The following is a 21,643-nucleotide window of genomic DNA, read 5'->3' on the forward strand; positions in this document are numbered from 1 at the left end:
TTCCTTGGTCTTGCCAAGGGTTTGTCAATTTTGTTGATCTTTTCAAAGAACCAGCTCCTTGTTCTATTAATTTTTTCTATAGTTTTTCTGTTCTCTAATTCATTTATTTCTGCTCTGATTTTTATTATCTCCTTTCTTCGGCTGGTTTTGGGTTGTCTTTGTTCTTCTTTTTCTAGTTCCTTAAGGTGGGAAGTTAAGTGGTTCACTTGGGCTCTCTCTTGTTTGTTTATATATGCCTGAAGTGATATGAACTTCCCTCTTATCACTGCTTTTGCTGCATCCCATAGATTCTGATATATGTCGTATTGTCATTTTCATTAGTCTGTATATATCTTTTGATCTCTGCACTTATTTCTTCTTTGACCCATTCATTTTTTAAAAGTATGTTGTTTAGTTTCCACATTTTTGTGGGATTTTTTTCCTCTTTTTTGCAGTTGAATTCTAGTTTCAAGGCTTTATGATCAGAAAATATGCTTGGTACAACTTCAGTTTTTCTGAATTTGCTGATGTTGTTTTTGTGGCCCAACATATGGTCAATTCTTGAGAATGATCCATGTACACTGGAGAAAAATGTATACTCAGTCACTTTGGGATGAAATGTCCTGTAGATGTCTATCATATCCAGGTGCTCTAGTGTTTTGTTTAAGGCCACTATGTCTTTATTGATTCTCTCTTTGGATGACCAATCTAGAGCCGTCAGCGGTGTATTGAGGTCTCCAAGTATGATTGTGTTTTTGTCAGTTTTTGTTTTAAGATCAATAAGTAGCTGTCTTATATATTTTGGTGCTCCTTGGTTTGGTGCATATATATTAAGAATTGTTATGTCTTCTTGATTCAGTGTCCCCTTAGCCATTATGAAATGGCCATTTTTGTCTCTGAGTACTTTTCCTGTCTTGTAGTCAGCATTATCCGATATGAGTATTGCTACACCTGCTTTTTTTTGGATGTTATTTGCTTGGAGTATTGTTTTCCAGCCTTTCACTTTGAATTTGTTTTTATCCTTGTTACTTAGATGAGTTTCCTGTAGGCAGCATACAGTTGGATTTTCTTTTTTAATCCATTCTGCTACTCTGTGCCTTTTTATTGGTGAGTTTAATCCGTTTACATTTAGTGTAATTATTGATACTTGTGAGTTCCCTATTGCCATTTTATATCTTGCTTTCTGTTAGTTTTGTGTCTTGTTTGATCCTTCTCTTTCGTTTTTCTATCTTTTGTTTTTATTTGGTTGTATTCCATACATCTTTCCTCTGTTGCTATCTTTTTTATCTCATGTGCTTCTGTGGTGGTTTTTTCAATGGTGGTTACCTTTGAGTAATGAAAAGGGTCCCTACCCTGTTCATTGTAGCGAACTATTTTGTGAGTACTTTTGCACTCCATCGTCCTTTGCTACTGTTAATCTCCATCTTCTCCCCCTCTTTCTTTTTGTTGTTGTCACAGTTTAAATTTGGTTTTATAGTCTTCTTCTTGGAGCTTTTATTTGTGGCTCTGTTTTTTTTTTGTTCTTTGTATCTGATTGGAGAACCCCCTTTAGTAATTCCTGGAGTGGGGGTTTTCTGATGATAAATTCCCTCATTTTTTCTGTATCTGTGAATGTTTTTATTTCTCCTTCATATTTGAAGGATAGCTTTGATGGGTATAGTATTTGTGGCTGAAAGTTCCTCTCTTTCAGGACTTTAAATATTGGGGTCCACTCTCTTCTAGCTTGTAGAGTTTCTGCTGAGAAATCTGATGATAATCTAATGGGCCTTCCTTTATATGTTGTATTCTTCTTTTCTCTAGCTGCCTTGAAAATTTTTTCTTTGCTGTTGGTTTGTGTCAATTTCATTATGATATGCCTTGGAGTAGGTTTGTTGGGGTTAAGAAAACTCGGAGTTCTATTTGCTTCTTGAACTTGAGGCTTTAGTTCTTTCCACAGGCTTGGGAAGTTCTCATCTATTTTTTGTTTGAGTATGTTCTCCATTCCATTTTCTCTCTCTTCTCCCTCTGATATACCTATTATTCTTATGTTATTCTTTTTGATGGAGTCAGATAATTCTTGTAGGGCTATCTCATTTTTTTTTAATTTTTGAGTCTCTTTCTTCTTCTCTCTGTTGTGCCTCAAGTTGCTTGTCTTCTATTTCACTAATCCTCTCTTCTATCTGACCTGTTCTATTAGCTAAGCTTGTTACTTCGTTTTTCAGCTCGTGAATTGAGTTTTTCATCTCTGTTTGATTTGTTTTTATAGTTTTAATTTTCTTGGACATATATTCTTTGTGTTCATTGAGTTGTTTTCTGAGCTCCCTAAATTGCCTTTCTGTGTTTTCTTGTATATCTCGGAGGATTTTTAGGATTTCTATCTTGAATTCTCTGTCATTTAGCTCCAAGGTTTCCAATATATTAAATTTTTTCTCCATAGATTTTTCCTCATCTAGCTGTGTTACCTCTCTTTCTTTTGTATCCATGATATTCGATTTTCTCTTCCTTAATGGCATCTGAGGGTGGTTTTGTTGATAGTATTAATGAGATTTAATAAAGAATAAAAAGTTAAAAAAAATAAAAAAATAATAAAAAAAAATTGAAGTTGTTTTTTTAAAAAAAATTAATAATGAAATAAAGAAAAATAAAATAAAATAAAAATTTTAAAAAAAGGAAATTATTCCCCCCCTCCTTTTTTCCTCTCCTCTCCTCTCCCCTCTTTCTTGAGAAAGTCTTGTGGTGAGCTGTGAATTATAACAAACAATGCCTGTGATGGAGGGCCTGAATTGGGGAAAAGTAATAAAGGGGCAAAAAAAAAAAAAGAAAAAAAAAGAAAAAAGAAAAAAAGAAAAAAAAGAGCGTATGGACCCACAAAAAGCAAATAATGAAAAAATTTGGGTCAAGAATAAAATGATTTGCTTTTAGGTGTTGGTTTTCTAAGAGTTATGATGAGAGGAATAAGAGGAAAATGGAAAAATGGGGGGACAAATTAACAAATTACTATTGTATTTAGTGGAACAAGAACTAGATAATATGGAGAGCCAGGGATAGGAGCACTGCTAGTGAGTTAAAAAGGTGAAGTAAAAAACCCCCAAAATGCCACAAACATAAGTTTGAGTCCCAGATAAGATAATTTGTTTGTTATTGAGGTTTGAATGAGAGGAGATGTAAAGGAGAAAGGAAGAAACTAATATAGAGGGAGAAAAGAAAGAGAGAGAGAGAAAAAAAGAGGGAACCACTAAAAGAAGAAAAAAGAAAGGAGAGAGAGAGAGAGAGAGAGTTAAGGATTTTGGAGTGCAACCCTCATAGAGAGAAAGGAAGAGAAGAGAAAAGATAATGGGAGATATAACACTTATGGGTAGTGTAGTTCAAGAAGAGGAGAGAGTAAGACCGGCAGAGAGTTAATCGGCCAAATTGGAGGAGGAAAAAAAGTATCAAGAATGAAGATAAGAGAAACAGACGAACAAATATAATAAAATGGGATAGGTTATAAAGTCTGCAGATTATTCTTGATTTTGAGAGGTTATCTTCTTGCTTTTTCTTTTCTCTCCCTCTTCCTGGTCGGTGACTCTGTACCCCGGGTTCTGCCCCTTTGGCACGCTCAGGTAGAGGTTTGCAGTTGATAAGTCTCTATGGCCATGTCATGTATTGTGCTTTAGTCTCGTTGGCAGTCGAGGCTCATTAGCATTTATAGGCTCCGACAGTGAGAGAGTCCGTGTTCCTGGAGGCTTTCTCCTAGTCTTTCCTTCCTCAATTAGTAGCCTGATAATCCAGCTATGGGGTTGCTGCTGCCTCTGCCTGGATAGTAAGAGGCTCAAAGAGCTGGCAACTCCCCACTCTATTCCTACTCAGCACAGGGCTCTGGGTAAGGCTCAGTCATTCAGAGCTGCTAGCATAATCAGGCGGGCTTTCCACCCACTCAAAGACCTCTGGCTCTGCCACTCTGTCCGGTAACACAGGCGGGCGCCCACTTCCGGGGCGCTTGGAGGAAACTCTCACTCACTGTCTGCGACCAGGATATCCGGCCAGCAGTCTCACGCTCTGAGTGAAACCCCCAACCGCAGGGAAAAGTTGCAGCGTTGGAATTGAGTCTCGCTCCGTCCCCGTGCGCGGCTTTTGCAAGGCGCTGGGGCGGCCCGAGATTCCGCTTTGGCACACACAAAGGCCCCTGACTCTGCCCCTCTGTGCTATAACACGGGCGCACACTGCCGAGGCACTCGGAGGAATCTCTCATTCACTATCTGCGCGCGCAGACCAGGATATGAGGCCGGCCGCGTTTCCCTCTGAGTGAAACCCCCACCAGCACGGAAAATTTCCACCTTTGGAATTAGTTCTCACTCCCTCCCGTGCGTGGCTTTCCCAGGGCGCTGGGGCTGCCCAGAGACTCTGCCCTCGGCCCACAGAAAGGCTTCTGACCCTGCCTCTCCGTGGGGCAACACGGGCACCCACTCCTGGGGCTTAGGAAGAAATCTCTGCCCACTAACTGCGCGCACGCCGACCAGGAGTCCAGGTAAAATGGCTGCTCCGCTTGTCTTTCTTAGTTTGGGTTTGGCGCGAGTGTTAGCTTGTATTGCCCGGGTTGCCACAGGATCAGATTTTCCTCGGCTTGGATCTCCGTGCCACAGCCTGGTTCGGCCATTTGTGCCGCGGCCTGGATCTATTCACCCCCTTTGCCCGCCTCAGTTTCTATATTCACAGTTACCAGAGAAAGCCGCCCTGTTTAGGTTAGTGAGGAAGGCGGAGCATTTCTTACTCCCTATTTCCTTTGGGGTTTGGTTATATATTTAGCCAATTTTTCACTCAACCATACCTTTGGGCGTATTGCAAAGCATCTGGAGGCTCCAAGTATAGGTTTTTCTGTTTCTGGTTGAAGATCTTGTTGAGTTTTGGGGGAGATTTATCGGTATCGCTTCCTACCCCGCCATTACTCTGACGTCATCTCTGATTGTTTCTTATATGTGCTTTGACTGGAGGACTCCAGCTGAGCCATTGGCCCCTTGCTCAAATGCAATCTTGGGTTCAAGCCAGCAACTTTGAGCTCAAGCCAAGCCAGTAACTATGGAATCATGTCTATGATCTCAGGCTCAAGCCGGTGTCCTCGGGGTTTTGAATCTGGGTCTTCAGTGTCCCAGGTCAATGCTCTGTCCACTGTGCCACCAACTTGTCAAGCTAGTCACTTTTCTTTTTTAAGCCTAAATTTCTTTTGATTAAAGGAATTTTTGTGAATGACAATGCTTAAGATTTTAAATATGCTGCCTTTTTTTTTTTTTTTAGCCCCAATTCCTTACCTGATTCATTTTTCTAGCTCTGGCCTAACTGATCTCTTTTAATTTACAAGTAGAATATAAGCTTCAAGAGGACAAGGATCGTGTCTGTGCTTGTCACTGCTGTCTTTAGTGGAACAGACTGATACATGATAGGTGATGTCCAGTAAATATTTTATTGACTATTGAATGAAGGAACTAAAGTGAAAAACATAGCATGGTTTGATGTTATTTATGTTTCTCACTTGCCAGGGTCAGTCACTTTGTGAGACTTAGAAATACATTGAAACTAGATTCTGATTTTGAATATGAAGATTGTATCTAATAAATGAATCTTATTTTTGAGAGATTTAAGTTTGAGTGTTTTATGCAGTTTTCAGCGGACATTCTCTCAAGTCAAATGAATGTCTTTTTCCTTTAGAGTCTGATGATGAGTATTTTGATGCTGATGACGGAGACACACAGACTGGTAAAAGTATGAAAGCATCAGAAAGAAAAAAAGTTGCAGAGGCCCCAAATGAGGAGTTCATTAATCTTCAACTAAAATTTGAAATTAAAGAGGTATGCATATTTATCTTGTTGATAAATATATTCTTGTTATCACTAGTCTTGTAAACTATGTCATGCTAGACCCAAACTTTAAGTATATATAGAATGCAATACTTTCATCTTCCTTAGTGTCCCCACTCCCCTGACACACACACATGCAGTTCCAAGAAAATGAAATGTTGTTTTGTAAAATCTGATATAAAAGTGACTTATAGTATATCTAATCTATTCTGGAAAAGCTCAAGACTCTTAATTAGGGTTTTCTTTTCTTTAGAAAAATTTCTGACATATTTACTACTATTTATTTTTTATTTATTTATTTATTTATTTTGTATTTTGTATTTTTCTGAAGCTGGAAACGGGGAGAGACAGTCAGACAGACTCCTGCATGCGCCCGATCGGGATCCACCCGGCACGCCCACCAGGGGCGACGCTCTGCCTACCAGAGGGCGATGCTCTGCCCCTCCGGGGCGTCGCTCTGCCTCGACCAGAGCCACTCTAGCGCCTGGGGCAGAGGTCAAGGAGCCATCCCCAGCGCCCGGACCATCTTTGCTCCAATGGAGCCCTGGCTGCGGGAGGGGAAGAGAGAGACAGAGAGGAAGGAGGGGGGGTGTGGAGAAGCAATTGGGCGCTTCTCCTATGTGCCCTGGCTGGGAATCGAACTCAGGTCTCCCGCACGCCAGGCCGACGCTCTACCGCTGAGCCAACCGGCCAGGGCCTATTTATTTTTTATTTTTAAGCTAAATAATATTTATTGTCATGTTTATAATTTGGAAAAATGTAAACAACCTAAATGTCTTTCTAGGCATTAAAAGTCATGTAATAAAAGGAAAAATTGACATGGAAAGATTTTCATAATATATCTTTACTTGTGGAAAAAATAGATTATAATACCAAAGACATTATTCCATTTAGGAATTACACACATACATTTTTCTTTGATAAGGGACAGGGTTCATCTCTCTGTAGTGGGAGTATAGTTTTTCATTTTTACCTGTTTGCTTTCCCATATATTCTAGTTTTTTAAATAATGAATATGCATTGCTTTGATAATAAAACAAAAGATCTAAAAAGATGTTTCTTATTGACTGCTTTATATTCCAATGTAAGATCATGTCCTAGAATATAGTGTCAGAAATACCATTTTAATTGTATATACAAATCTAGGTATATTATTAGTATTCTTTTAAAGAAAGATACGTTCTATACTTTTAGTCTTCTTTGACTTCTCTTTTTCTCTCATTTCCATCTAAAGTATCAGAAGATTTCTTGACTCTAACCTCAAAATACATTCAAATGACTGTTCTTCTCTTCCACTGCTACTGTACCGTCCAAGTCATCATCTGTTGCTTGGACTTTTTCAATAGCTTCTTAACTCTGTGTCCATCAGGTACTCTGTTTTCCACATAGCAACCAGAGTAATCCCTTTAAAGTCAGATTATGTCATTGCTTGGCTCACAGCCCTCCACTGGCTTCCCATCTCACTTAGAGCAAAGGGCCATGTCCTCTCAGTGGCCTACAAGGCCTTTCATGTGGCTTCCTTGACTTCAGTTCTTTTATGCCATGCTCAGTCTACTCCAGCTATATTTCATTGATTCCTTCAGTATTTCTCAAGTGCCATGATGTACCAGGCATTGTTTGAAATACTGGAGCTGCAGCAGTGAGCAAAGTTCTTGTCTTGTATTGCTTATACTTGCCTTTGTTTTCTCTTAAATATACCAAGCACATGCTTTGTGCTTGCTATTTCCTTTGCCTGGAATACTCTTCCTGCATGACTTGATCTTTACTTCCTTTAGACATTTACTCAGACACCATCATATTGGGAAGGACTGACCACTCAACACAAGATAGCGACCTTCATTTTTCTTCATTCTCTCTAGAATATAAGCTTTATGAAGACAAAGACCTTGTCTGTTTGGTCACTTTAATGTCTCTAGTGACTGACACAGCCTCATACTTGGTATATGAAGCTCAATAAATATTTTATTGACTATTGAATGACTGAACTAAAGTGATAATCAGAATCCTTTAAGAAAAAAATAGGAATACTGTTTGAAATATTTTCCCAAATTGACTTTCATGCCTGTTCTAAATGTTTTGTAGTGAAATTCATCAAATTTTGTCTTTATATCCTAGTTTAGTGTATGTTTAGAAAAGTATTCTCCATTGCAAAAATATTTACCTATGATTTCCTGTATTATTTTATTCAGTGCTTTTATTTAAATTATTGATATATTTCAAATTTATTTTTGTATACCAGTTCTGTATTGAATGTCTTACTGCACTATAATTTCTATTTTTCAGTTGACATTCCTCCTGGTTTTTCTTAAGTATATAATTTTATCACCACTGCTAATACTAATTTTTGCTTTCTTTTTGCATTTGTATTGTTATGGTTACTATTGCTGCCTTACAGTTTACCCTAAAATGTAGTAGCTCAAACAAATGACAGTAGTAGTGATTTCTAGAGTAAATTTCAATAGTGGTATAGTGGTAAACATCCTTGTTACTTTTTGCTTTAATGGGATTATTTCTAATATTACCAAACATGATTTGTGTTTTGAGATATATGTTTAAGGAAATCATAGTAAGAAAGAAACCGTCATTTTATTTTTACTAAATTTAAAAATATAAGTCAATAATGGATATAAAATTTCATTATGATTTTTATTTATCAATAGATATAGCTATCTCAATGATAGACTTGAAGACGATATTTTTTTTTTTTTTTTTTTTTTTTTTTAGCAAGAGAGAGAGAGAGAGACAGGGACAGAAAGATAGAAAGGGAGAGAGATGAGAAGCATCAATATTTTGTTGCGACAACTTAGTTGTTCATTGATTGCTTACTTATATGCGCCTTGACTGGGGAAGCCAGTGATCCCTTGCTCAAGCCAGTGACTTTGTACTTCAAGCTGGTGACCTTTGGGCTCAAGCCAGCAATTGTGGGGTCATGTCTATGATCCCACGCTCAAGCTGGCCACCTTGTACTCAAGCTGGTGAACCTGTGCTCAAGGTGGCAACCTTGGGGTTTGGAACCTGGGTCCTCAGCATCCCAGGCTGATGCCCTGTCCCCTGTGCCACCATCTGGTCAGATGAAGACGATAATTTCTAATCATAGTAAATAACTTAATGGTAGCAGACAAGTGTGAACAAAATTTCTACTAGTCTCATAATATGTATGAAGAAGGATTTTGTTTTTTTATTTTTCGGTATGATTGAAACCTATTTAACCTTTCATTGGCTATCTTGATTCTTCTAGGTGATTTTGGAATTTACCAAACAACAGAAAGAAGAAGATACAATTCTAGTATTTAATGTTACTCAGTTAGGAACAGAGGCAACAGTGAGAACATTTGATTTAATTGCAGTATCTTACCTAAAGAAAATCAGCTTGGATTACCATGAAATTCAAGGTAATACTTGTAAAAATGGACACAATAGCTAATAATAAATATAAAACCACTTTTGATGTCTGAAATACTTTCATTCATATAATGGTGTTTATAATAAATAATATCTAGCACTGTTCTAAGCATTTTTCAAATAATAACCCCTTTAATCTTTATAACAATGTGATGAGAAAGGCGGTGTTAATATCTCCAGATTGCGTATGAGGAGACTAAGGAAAAAATTGTTTATATAATTCATCCAAGGTCATTCAGCCTAGTTTAGGGGTCGGGAACCTATGGCTCGCGAGCCAGATGTGGCTCTTTTGATGGCTGCATCTGGCTCGCAGACAAATCTTTAATAAAAAAATAATAACATTAAAAATATAAAACATTCTTATGTATTACAATCCATTCATTTCCTACCGCTCATGTTCATGGTTGCGGGTGGCTGGAGCTAATCACAGCTGTCCTCCGGGACAACACCAAATTTTTATTGGATAATGCGTAATGTACATGGGTTGTTGTATGGCTCTCACGGAATTACATTTTAAAGTATGTGGCGTTCATGGCTCTCTCAGCCAAAAAGGTTCCCGACCCCTGGCCTAGTTAGTGACTGAACTGTTGAAATATGGCACTAGGGTCTGTATTAACTATTATGGTCTGTTATCTCAGAATGTCTATATAAATCTTCTTTATATGGGCAGAGTTATTTTCATTTTACAAATAAAGGTTAAATGAAGAGATTAAGTGGGTTACTCAAGATCATGTAACTTTCGAATAGGCAAATCTATAATTTATCTCCTTGTTCTTTCTGTTGAATAGGGTTCATATTTAAGAAGCAGTACCATGGTGGGACATAAAATTCATTCCTTCAGAAATGTTTATAGTTTAGTTATTTTAGTATTCATCTTGTGTGCCTGTGAGATATATAAAGAATAAAAGAATGGATGTATCCATAGTAATGAAATTACCTAATATTTCCTTAATATTTTAGCCAAATTAAAGACCTACTTATTTATTTTTTCAAAAATTGTAGGCCCTGGCCGGTTGGCTCAGTGGTAGAGCGTCGGCCTAGCGTGCGGAGGACCCGGGTTTGATTCCCGGCCAGGGCACATAGGAGAAGTGCCCATTTGCTTCTCCACCCCTCCACTGCGCCTTCCTCTCTGTCTCTCTCTTCCCCTCCCGCAGCCAAGGCTCCATTGGAGCAAAGATGGCCCGGGTGCTGGGGATGGCTCTGTGGCCTCTGCCTCAGGTGCTGGAGTGGCTGTGGTCGCAACATGGCGATGCCCAGGATGGGCAGAGCATCGCCCCCTGGTGGGCAGAGCGTTGCCCCTGGTGGGTGTGCTGGGTGGATCCCGGTCGGGCGCATGCGGGAGTCTGTCTGACTGTCTCTCCCTGTTTCCAACTTCAGAAAAAAAAAAAAAAATTGTTGAAACTGGCCTGACCTGTGGTGGCGCAGTGGGGTAATGCGTCGATCTGGAACACTGAGGTCGCCTGTTCGAAACCCTGGGCTTGCCTGGTCAAGGCACATATGGGAGTTGATGCTTCCTGCTCCTCGTTCTCTCTCTCTCTCTTTCCCCTCTCTGAAAAATTGAATAAATAAAGTCTTTAAAAAAATTGTTGAAACTGAACTAAACATCAGTTTATGAGAAAAATGTGTTATGTGTTAGTAAGTTTATATAAGTATTGTGTTAAGATGAGTTTATTATTATTATTTTAAAGGAAACAAATACTAATTATAAATTTTCTGGCTATCTTTTCCTTTAGGGAAAGTTATTTCAAGAGAAAATTCTGAGATGTCTTAGAAACAGGGCTTATAGAACTATAAATAATAAAAGATGAACTAAATGGTGGATAGATCATTCTCCCTCCACAGTTTCTTGGGGCAAGTCCTTGGTACATACACATCAGGGTATAGAAGATATCTGGTTGTACCTGTTGTTTTTAAATTCAAAGAGATTTACAATTTCATTCCCCTAAAAAATATATTTTTCTATGTAAGTCTTCTCTTAGTCTAAACAATATAAAATTATTTACACTTTTTAATATGAGTGAAATATTTGTTCAAAGAATTTTAGAGTTCAACAGGGTAGTGGAAATATTTCTAGTTCAACCTCCTTATTATATAGTGGAGAAAACTGATGTTAAATAGCTTTTGATAAAGGAGATGAACTAAAATTCACATTTCTTGATTTTTATACCTGTGGTCTTGCTACTACCTTACAAATACACATGAGGTCTGACAATATCTAGAGAAGTTTTTATTATTATTTTTTAACACAGGTATAAAAGTAAAGAAATATGCATGTTTTTAAGTTTGTTGGGTGACAAAGGTAGGATAAGGATTTGCATTGGTTTATTTCTTCACCACTGATGACTTTAGCATTTAATAGCCTTGAAAATATGTGCAGATAGTCTTTTAAAGCTTAATAAAGATTTTTAAAAAGAAAATAATATCTAGAAAATTCTAAACTTAAAAAAGCAATTTATTTGAAATGTTTTTTTTTTTCTTTCTGTAATGTAGGATCCAAAAAAAAGCCTCTTCACTTGATTAGCTCTTCTGACAAACCTGGATTAGATCTTTTAAAAGTGGAGTATATTAAGGTATGGGCTATAGAATGTTTATGTATTGTATAATTCAAATTGTTTTCTGAAAGGGAAAAGATAACAATAGATTACGAAAGGCTCTGGATGTGTCTCATAGGTTTCAATCACAGGGATATCTACTCTTTGTCTTTTCATTCCTGCACCTTCTTTCTGTTTCACTTAAGTATAAGACTAGACTAGGATTTTTACAAAGCTAGCAAACATCTTGTCCCCAAAGATGGAAGCCTGGGTTGAAGTAGATCCTAACTTCTAAGGCATATTCACCTATTTACACACTCATTGTATATGTAGGTTATGTTTGCTGAGTATCTTACAGCAAAAGGGATAAAACTGGCTTGGGTTCAGTAGAGAACTGTTAGAATTGTGAAGGGGCTCAAAAATTTATCATGTGAGGAATGCTGAAGGAACTGATGGTATTTAGCTTTATTTAAGATTTGTTTAGTCATTCAGCACAATTTATTGAATGTGTTTATGTGTCAGGTTCTGTAAGGTACCTCGGATACAGAGATGAAGGGAGGCAGATAAGTAAACAACAAATAAAATATAATGTGATGATTTCCTAATAAAGAACAATACAAAGCATTGTGAGAGCAGGGAGGCAGAGAAGCTGGCTTAACCAGTGACTTCTCACATAAGGTAAAACTGAATTTACTATGTGTGTCCCCAAGGGGTGGAACTTGAACTAATGAGTAATAATGACTGGGAGATAGATTTTTGATTCAGTGTGAAGACCTCACTAAGTCAAAGTTTTCTAAAGATTGAATTTGTAAGAAAATGAGGTTTTCTCTCACTGGAGATATAATAAAATAGACTTGCAAAAGACTTCTTAAAGGGATTCAAGCATTAGGTGAAAGATGTGCTCTTCACAGTGGTTTTCAACAGCTGGTGCCAGTTTGCCAGAATTTGTGCCGGTACACAGAGAGTTACCCTCCCTGCTGTTGTATGAGGACATTTCTGACAGACTGGCATGCTCCATGCACCCACGGTTGAAAACCAGTGCTCTTGATGACCTTGAAACCTTCCAAACATCGGAATTCATTTTTCTGATCCCTAGCTGCGTGTTCGAGAAGTGAATGTTGTCATGTTCTCATTTGTTTGAAGAGGAGAACAAATTTGCACTATTGTAATAAATTATTTGGATGTAACTTTAAAATAATGACAATAGTATTAAATATATAATGTATATAAAATACGGTTGTAAAAATATAAGTAAATTAACTAGAGATTATAAATAAGTGATTTATTTATTTTGGTTTTAATTCCTTTTTCAGAATTTTTGTTTCTCTTTTAGGCTGATAAGAATGGACCTAGCTTTCAAACTACTTTTGAAAAAACTGAACAAACAATTAAGGTAAGAAATTCTATTAAAGGAATATTTCCTGTTTGAAAATAACCTGCTCTGTAAGTCTCCGGTGTCCTTGAAGGAATATTGATAGTAATTTGATGAAATATCAAAAACCAAATAAAAGGTATAATAAACTAATAGATACATACCATGCTCTGTGTTTATGATTTAGCATAGTGAAGAGACTTTATTGTGACTTATTGTATTACATCCTAATTATTTCTAGGAAGGGACTGCTGTAGATGAGGGAACTTTGCTATTCAAGATTTTTTTTCCATTTAATAGAGAGTAAGGGAGGGGAAAAAGAAGAGAGAGAGAGAAAGAGAGAAAGAAAAGCATCACTTAGTTGTGCGCTCATTGGCTGCTTTTTTTTTTTTTTTTACAGGGAGAGAGAGTCAGATAGGGACAGACAGGAACAGAGAGAGATGAGAAGCATCAATCATTAGTTTTTTGTTGCAACACCTTAGGTGTTCATTGATTGCTTTCTCATATGTGCCTTGACCGTGGGCCTTCAGCAGACCGAGTAACCCCTTGCTTGAACCAGCAACCTATGTCCAGCTGGTGAGCTTTGCTCAAACCAGATGAGCCCGCACCCAAGCTGGGGACCTCTCGAACCTGGGTCCTCCGCATCCCAGTCCAACACTCTATCCACTGCACCACCGCCTGGTCAGGCCATTGGCTGCTTTCTTATATGTGCCCTCACCAAGGATCAAACCCACGACCTCAGCATGCTGGGACAACACTCTATCTACTGAGCAACCTAGCCAGGGCCTAGATGAGGAAACTTGATTTACAAAGAGTAGAGTTTTAAATGTAGCAAACTAGATAACTGTTATTTAATGCAAGGATGAGAAAGTATGTGAAATAGAAGTAGAGATGCTATTTCTGGAGCCATACTAAGGTAGCTATATAGAGGTAGAAGAGGCAGAATGCAATTGTGAGTTACATTATAAAGAAAGTGAAAGAAATGTTTTAGATTACACTTTTGAGAGATATGAGACTCTGTTGATTATTAAACTTTTCATGATTTTTCATAAGTGTTTTTAAGTAATGAAAATAAATTATTTTGTATAAACGAAGATTTAAAATAAATTTTAATTTTGTTGTTAGAAAATCACATATTCTTGAAGGCAGTTTGTGTTGCCATCCTAGCTTTCTGGAGTAATTGTTTTAAAAAATCTAATATTTTTTTCCTATAAGTTATATATTCTTTGTTTCTTTATAATCCTTTGAGTAGTGAGTTTTTTTCATGCTTGCTGACCCCCGAGAGTATTTTTTCAAAAAATGAAATTAGTTCCAGTTACAGTTTTATTCACTTAAAATGATGTTTGATAACCAATTTATGGAAACAAGAAGAACATATATTTGCCTTTTTTTAATGTTGCCTTACACATTTTAAAATAAAAATTTTTGTACGATCGTACTCAGTATGATCAAGAGGCATGAGGACATACCTGAATGTTCATACTACTCAAAGAATTAAATGATAGGCCCATTATTGTTGTTTTAGAAGATCTTTTAGTGTCCAAGAACTCGCTTATAATTATACCTTTTATTTTTAATCTCATGATGTCACATTTGAAATAATTTCTTGCTTTTTGCAGTTTCATATTCTAACTTACCTGTTTTATATAGTCATAGTAAATATTCAGTTGCAGTTCCAAAAATCCATATATATGTTGAATATTGAGATGGCCATGATAGGCATATTATAGGCTCAATGATAATTATGCTAGGGCAGTGGTTGGCAAACTGCGGCTTGCGAGCCACATGTGGCTCTTTGGCCCCTTGAGTGTGGCTCTTCCACAAAATACCACCTGCGGGCACTACCTCGATAAGGAATGTACCTACCTATATAGTTTAAGTTTAAAAAATTTGGCTCTTAAAAAGAAATTCAATCATTGTACTGTTGATATTTGGCTCTGTTGACTAATGAGTTTGCCGACCACTGTGCTAGGGAAATGGAGTAATTAGGTTATTTTCATACTCAAATGAACCTCTGGAGTATGTCTGTGTAATTTCCTCTCCATACATCCCTGTTTAGTGTGTTGTGACTCCTATCTCTTCCTTTCAAGTTGTGGAAGACAGTGATGCAGTCCTAGCTAGAAGCCTTTCTGGTCAGTGTTGGGAGAATACTGGTGTAATTGGCCTGGGAAACTAATTTTCTCTTTTAAACATTTCTAGGTGGCTTTTTCATCTTTAAATCTGTTGCTGCAAACACAAGCTCTTCTCTCTTCTATTAATTACCTGACAGCCATTATTCCATCAGAGGACCAAAAGATGGGTGATAACAAGGACGTACAAATTTCAACTGAAAAGCAACAAAAAAATTTAACTCTTCAGAAAGGTATGATAAAAGTTTTTTTTTTCTTGTTAGTAAGGGTTTTAGAATTCCAGAGGTAAATGAGGACTCTTATGAAATCATCTAGTTCAGTTATTTACTGGCCATTTTACTTGGTTTTATTTTTCAAACTAAGTTATTCATGGGTCCCTAATATGTTAACCAAATATAATTAATACTTTTGTTTTTTAAAATGTTCATTTTTATTATTTTGGTGGTGATGGGTGATGATTTTAGGTGCGTAATAGAAGAAAAAGACTTGTATTTATATTGAGCTTTACAAACCCTCCAAGTGTCTTCTGAAGGGCTCTATACTGGGTTAGCCTTCCCTTCTGTTTTACAGATACTGAAATCAAGATCCAGAGACATGAAGGCAGGTGTATAGATATAGCACGTGATTGGTCAAGAGCCCAGAGCATGGATCAGAGAGAACTCAGTTCAAATCCTGACAGTTCTGTAAACTGTGTGATCACAAGCAGATTTTTGAACTTCTCTAAGTTTCAGTGTCCTTATCTGATTTAAACAATTTTCTTGCTGTTATTTATTTTTATTTATTAATTTTTTAAGTGAGAGGAGGGGAGATGGAGAAACTCCTGCATATACCCCATCTGGGGCTGATGCTTGGACCAACTGAGCTATCTCAGTGCCTGGGTCTTATGCTTGAACCAATCTAGCCACTGGCTGTGAGAGGGAAAAAGAGAGGGAAGGAGAATAGAAGCAGATGGTCACTTCTCTTGTGTGCCCTGACCAGAGATTGAATTTGAGTCGTCTGCTCACTGGGCTGATGCTCTATCCACGGAACAAACTGGCCAGTGTCTTTTTCTTGCTTTTAAATTATTGAAGTAACACATCTCACTATTAAAAATGAAAACTACAGAATATATAAAGCAAAAATATATTTGAAATCTTTAAGAATTTTTATCTTTTACTTTTAAAGTGATTGGGGTGGCATTGGTTAATAAGATTTTATAGCTTTCAAGTGTACAATTCTATGATACATCGTCTGTATATTGCATTGTATACCCACCACCCAAAGTCAAATTTTCTTTTCTCACAATGCATTTGACCCCCTTTACCCTTTTCTGTACCCCCTTTCCCTCTGGAAACCACCATAACTGTTGTCTGTGTCTGTGAGTTTTTGTTTGTTTATTTGTTGCCTCCAGGTTTATATCCCATATATGAGTGAAATCATATTATGGTTCTTAACTTTTGGTGACTTATTTTGCTTTTTAAAACAGACTTATGGTTTACTTAATACAGGAAAGTGACAGTAACAGAGTTTAAATTACTAGGATTTCACTATGATAGAATGCTTTGTTCTATTTGTAGTGACTGTATCCTCTAAAGATAGTGACAGTATCGACTTCAGGCTGTTTGCCAAGTTGAATGCTTTCTGTGTCAACGTTTGTGAAGAGAAGAACAGTATTGCTGAAATTAAGATTCAAGGTAAATTTCTCACAATATTAACATTTATTCAAAAGATAAGTTTTTCTTTTTAATGCTAAAGAATATACAAATGGAGGGCTCTGAACTGTGAAAACTGGGTTATTTTATTTTACAACATAATTGGACTGCATGCCTCCTTAATTCTTTAGAATGTGGGTGTTGATCAGACTTTGACCATCAAACTGAACCACATATATTGATGTTTTGCACCTTTCTGAGAGTTGTCTCGGAGGTGGAAAGGTTTATTAGTGTCAATATAGAGATGCTACTGATGATCTGAGATAAGTGTCAATCCAGAATGCTGATAAAGGCTATGAATATGCTTAATCTTGGTACAAATGAAAATCAGCCTTAAGAAGAATAAAACCTGTAAGCCCATTTTGTTTTTTAGGCAAAAGCTGCTAAAAGTAAACTAGTCTTTTCTCTGACTTTTATCTTTACCAGCTCAAAGTGATCTGCTAAAGGTAAAAAATAATGAGATGCTTGAAGAAGTTAAAAACCAGAAAACTAGGGTTTTTGTCCTTGTTCTTTTCAAACTGAAAGTTCACCTACTAGTCTTAATTTAATTTATGAAACTTTTTTACCTTCCATGTAAATTACTTGATATAAAGTGTAAATGATTTAATAAAATTCAAGGTACACTATTTGCCCATTGATGTAGCTTTTTCTTAAGAAGGCTGAAAATTTAGTAATTATTTTTTAATGAGTTTACAGGTTCCATTGTTTATAAAACTGAAAATAATATTGCAGTTTATCAATTGGGAGTTCAAACATTGCTAAATTTATAAATATCTCAGCCCCAAAATAAAGTTTTCAATGGGAAGAAACATCTTAAGATCTTACTTTGTTACATCTACAGAAATTATAATCATCAAATTTTTTTCAGGACTTGATGCCTCTCTTTTTCTTCAGTCAAGAAAACAGTCTCTGTTTGCTAGACTGGAAAATATCATTGTCACTGATGTTGATTCTAAGACAATTCATAAAAAAGTAGGTGATAGTAAATAGTTAATATTTTTTGATGACTGAATATGAGATGTTATTTACAAATATATTTTATTTTTTAAATATTAAATGCATTTTGATAGAATAAATGCTTCTATAATTATTATAAATACAAATCCTTTTTAAGTGAGATTTTTGTTGTTATACTCTGGGATAAGTACATTCAAATCTCTGCTTTTCAGGTGGTGTCAATAATGGGAAATGAAGTTTTTCGTTTTAATTTGGATTTGTATCCAGATGCTACTGAGGGAGATTTCTATACTGACATGTCCAAAGTAGATGGTGTGGTGTCACTGAATGTTGGCTGCATTCAGATTGTCTATCTTCATAAATTCCTCATGTCAATCCTGGTAAAAATCACTATGTATTGACTATTCAACTTAGAAATATTTAAGTCTGATAATTATGATTGTATCTTATAAACTCTGGATTTTAGGGTATGCATTATTTTGATTATCGATGTTATGCATTAATGTAGAGATGAAAAAAACTTTAAAAGTTGAAATATGAATTATTTAATGATTTTTAACTAGAATTTGAATTATTTTTGCTGAAATATAATGAAACCAAATTCTCAAGTACAAAGACTATTCAGAATATTTTTATCTTTATTTTTCTTAGTCATATAATTATAGTTATAATTAGCCCTTCTCAGGTAGCTCATAAGTATGGGTGGGTAATTAGTAATTCTTCTCTAATGCAAAAAAATAGCACTCAACTGCAAAAATGGAAAAAAATGAGCACATATATAAAATGAAGGTAGTGTTATTAATGATATGCTTGTCCTCTGAATTTCTTCTTTTATGCTTGTGTCCACAGAACTTCCTAAACAATTTCCAGACAGCCAAAGCGGCTCTGAGTGCTGCCACTGCCCAGGCTGCAGAAAAGGCTGCCACAAGTGTGAAAGATCTTGCCCAGAGGAGTTTTCGTGTATCTATCAATATTGATTTGAAAGCACCAGTTATTGTCATCCCACAGTCTTCCATTTCTACCAATGCAGTAGTGGTAGATCTTGGGTTAATCAGAGTTCAAAATCAGTTCAGTCTGGTGTCTGGGGAAGACTACTTACATCCTCCGGTAATTGATAGAATGGATGTGCAGCTAACAAAACTTAAGCTTTTGAGGTATATTTTTTCAGTAATTACAGATTTAATATCATTTACTGTTTTCTATGATGTTTTATGATCATTGAAGTTCATACCCAACATATCTCTACTGCACAGAACAATTTTTTTTTTGAGTGAGAGGAAGGGGTATACAGAGACAGACTCCCACATGCACCCCGACTGTGATCTACCTGGCAGCACCCATCTGGAATCGATACTCTGCCCATCTGGGGCCATGCTTGCACCTTAGCTCTTTTTAGCACCCGAGGCAGAATCTCCACTGAGCCATTCAGAAGCACCAGGGACCCATGTGCTGGAACCAGTCGAGCCATGGCTGCTGGAGGGAAAGAGAGAGAAGTGTGGGGGAGAAACAGATGGTCGCTTCTCCTGTGTGCCCTGACCTGGAATTGAACCTGAGACTTCCGCACACTGGGTTGACGCTTTACCACTGAGCCAGCTGGCCAGGGCAGAACAGTTTTTTTAAATCAACTTTTTATTTTGAAAAATCTCAAACCTGTAGAAATTAGAAAAATAGAACCATGAATGTACTCACGATCTTTCACTTAGAATCACCATTTTTTATACTTGCTTTAATTCTATGTATATACATATTATCATTTATAACATTTAAAAAAAATTTATTTTTTGAATATAATACACATATAACGTTTCAGGTATACAACATAATGATTCAGTACTTACTTTTATAGCAAATTGATCACAGTAAGTCTAGTTAACATCCATCACCATGAATAGTTACAAAATTGTTTTTCTTATGATGAGAACTTTAAAGATCTACTTTCTTAGAAACTTTTAAATATACAATACAGTGTTATTAACTATAGTCGCCATACTGTACTTTATGTCCCCAGAACTTATTTTATACTTGAAAGTTGAAATATTGTTTGCTAAACCATTTGAGAATAGAAATCTTAAATACATTAGCATGTGTTTCCTAAGAACAAGACTTATACTCGTATATAACTGTAATACAAATTTCACATAAATTCTGGAAATTTAACATTGATTTAATACTGTTATCTAATGTGCAGTCAGTATTCAAATTTTACTAGTTCCAAGAATGTTCATTATAATAATTTTTCCTTCAATCTAGGATTATATCTGGCATTTAATTGTATCCAATACTACTAAGGGGAATTGTGTATGATAAGACACTTATTCTAGAATAGCTAGCTAGCTCTTCAGCCTTTCTTTGTTTTTCATGACGATGACAGCTCTGAAGAACATAGTCGAAGTGTTTTATGAAACGACTCTCAATTTTATTTTGTTAGGTTATTTTTATGATTTAATTGACCTTACATATTTTGGCAGGAATACTGTGTAAGTAATGATGGTATATTGGTAGAGCTCATACCAGAGGAAACTTGAAAGTTTGTACATAATTCTCTTTCAAATAATTTTCTACCCTATCCAAGGAGATTTAATTATCCTGAATAAAAACAAACAAACAAAAAAAATGAGTGATTACACAGCAAGTCCAGAAAATAATCCTGGTAAAAGAGGTTTATGAAGATCCTTAGGAAATGCTGACTGTTCACTTGCCATTTTTTTCTCTAATCTGTACCAATGCACATATCACTTTTTGAATAACAGTATTTAGTAATTTCCCCCTCGTAACTTCAATGGTATGTATTTCTTTTTAGAATTTATTGTCACATATCTTATTTTTAAAGAAAAAAGTTTTCTTAATGGCTGATTATATTTCACATATTTTAATCTGTCCTTGCTAGTGTATTATAGATTAAATTAATGGTAAACATTTTGAAAACACTTGAATGGTAAGGTTTCAAGACAGTGTTAGAGTAGCAACTTTTGACTTTGTGTATTTTTAATGATATGTTGCGTTTCTTCCCTGTGTTTCTGCATATGTATCAATTTATTTTTCATTAGGACAGTGATCCAGCCTGGCATTTCCCATCCCGATATTCAGCTGCTGCACCCAATTAACTTGGAGTTTTCTGTAAATCGGAATTTAGCTGCATCTTGGTACCACAAGGTGCCTGTTGTGGAAATTAAAGGACATCTTGAATCAATGAATGTAAGTATGAGACAATAGAAAATCTTGGTTACTTAAATTTTAGACTCTGAAAACTTTCTTAGTATAAATCTAAATATGGAATTTTTTACTGATTGATGTAAGAAAAATTTAAGTATGATGTTCAACAAGATCTTTATTAATTTTAGTAGAATTTAATCTTCAGTTAAGGGTCATTTAACTTTTAAATTTGTTATATGTATACATTAGTAGGGTCTGTGTGTAAATTACCAGTCTATTATATTATATGTGATTATATATATTTTATATACACACTTTTATTTTAGGGATATCTAAGTACCAATAAGGCAATGCCTATTTTTAATATTTTATACCACATTTTTATTTCATTTAGACCAGTGGTTCTCAACCTTTCTAATGCCGTGACCCCGCAATACAGTTCCTCATGTTGCAGTGACCCCAAACCAAAAAATTATTTTGGTGGCTACTTCATAACTGTAATTTTGCTACAGTTATGATTTGGAATGTAAATACCTGATGTGCATTATGTATTTTCCAATGGCTTTAGGCAACCCCGCCGGGGTCGTGACCCACAGGTTGAGAACCGCAGATTTAGACT

At 36.1% G+C, this 21,643-nt stretch overlaps 1 protein-coding gene across 4 annotated transcripts in view; it reads left to right on the forward strand.

Moving 5' to 3' along the window:
* The window catches only part of VPS13C (vacuolar protein sorting 13 homolog C), a 223,006-nt gene that overhangs the window by 91,128 nt on the left and 110,235 nt on the right, over nucleotides 1-21,643 (forward strand). For all 4 annotated transcript variants that reach the window (XM_066274748.1, XM_066274749.1, XM_066274750.1 and 1 more), the window contains 10 exons: nucleotides 5,641-5,780; nucleotides 9,028-9,181; nucleotides 11,682-11,761; nucleotides 13,056-13,115; nucleotides 15,294-15,456; nucleotides 16,780-16,896; nucleotides 17,783-17,886; nucleotides 18,084-18,251; nucleotides 18,721-19,025; nucleotides 20,919-21,066. In XM_066274748.1, the coding sequence (XP_066130845.1) occupies nucleotides 5,641-5,780; nucleotides 9,028-9,181; nucleotides 11,682-11,761; nucleotides 13,056-13,115; nucleotides 15,294-15,456; nucleotides 16,780-16,896; nucleotides 17,783-17,886; nucleotides 18,084-18,251; nucleotides 18,721-19,025; nucleotides 20,919-21,066 (1,439 nt within the window). The remainder of the gene's footprint in view (nucleotides 1-5,640; nucleotides 5,781-9,027; nucleotides 9,182-11,681; nucleotides 11,762-13,055; nucleotides 13,116-15,293; nucleotides 15,457-16,779; nucleotides 16,897-17,782; nucleotides 17,887-18,083; nucleotides 18,252-18,720; nucleotides 19,026-20,918; nucleotides 21,067-21,643) is intronic.

This window comes from Saccopteryx bilineata, chromosome 4, assembly GCF_036850765.1.
Source record: "Saccopteryx bilineata isolate mSacBil1 chromosome 4, mSacBil1_pri_phased_curated, whole genome shotgun sequence".
Taxonomy (NCBI): domain Eukaryota; kingdom Metazoa; phylum Chordata; class Mammalia; order Chiroptera; family Emballonuridae; genus Saccopteryx; species Saccopteryx bilineata.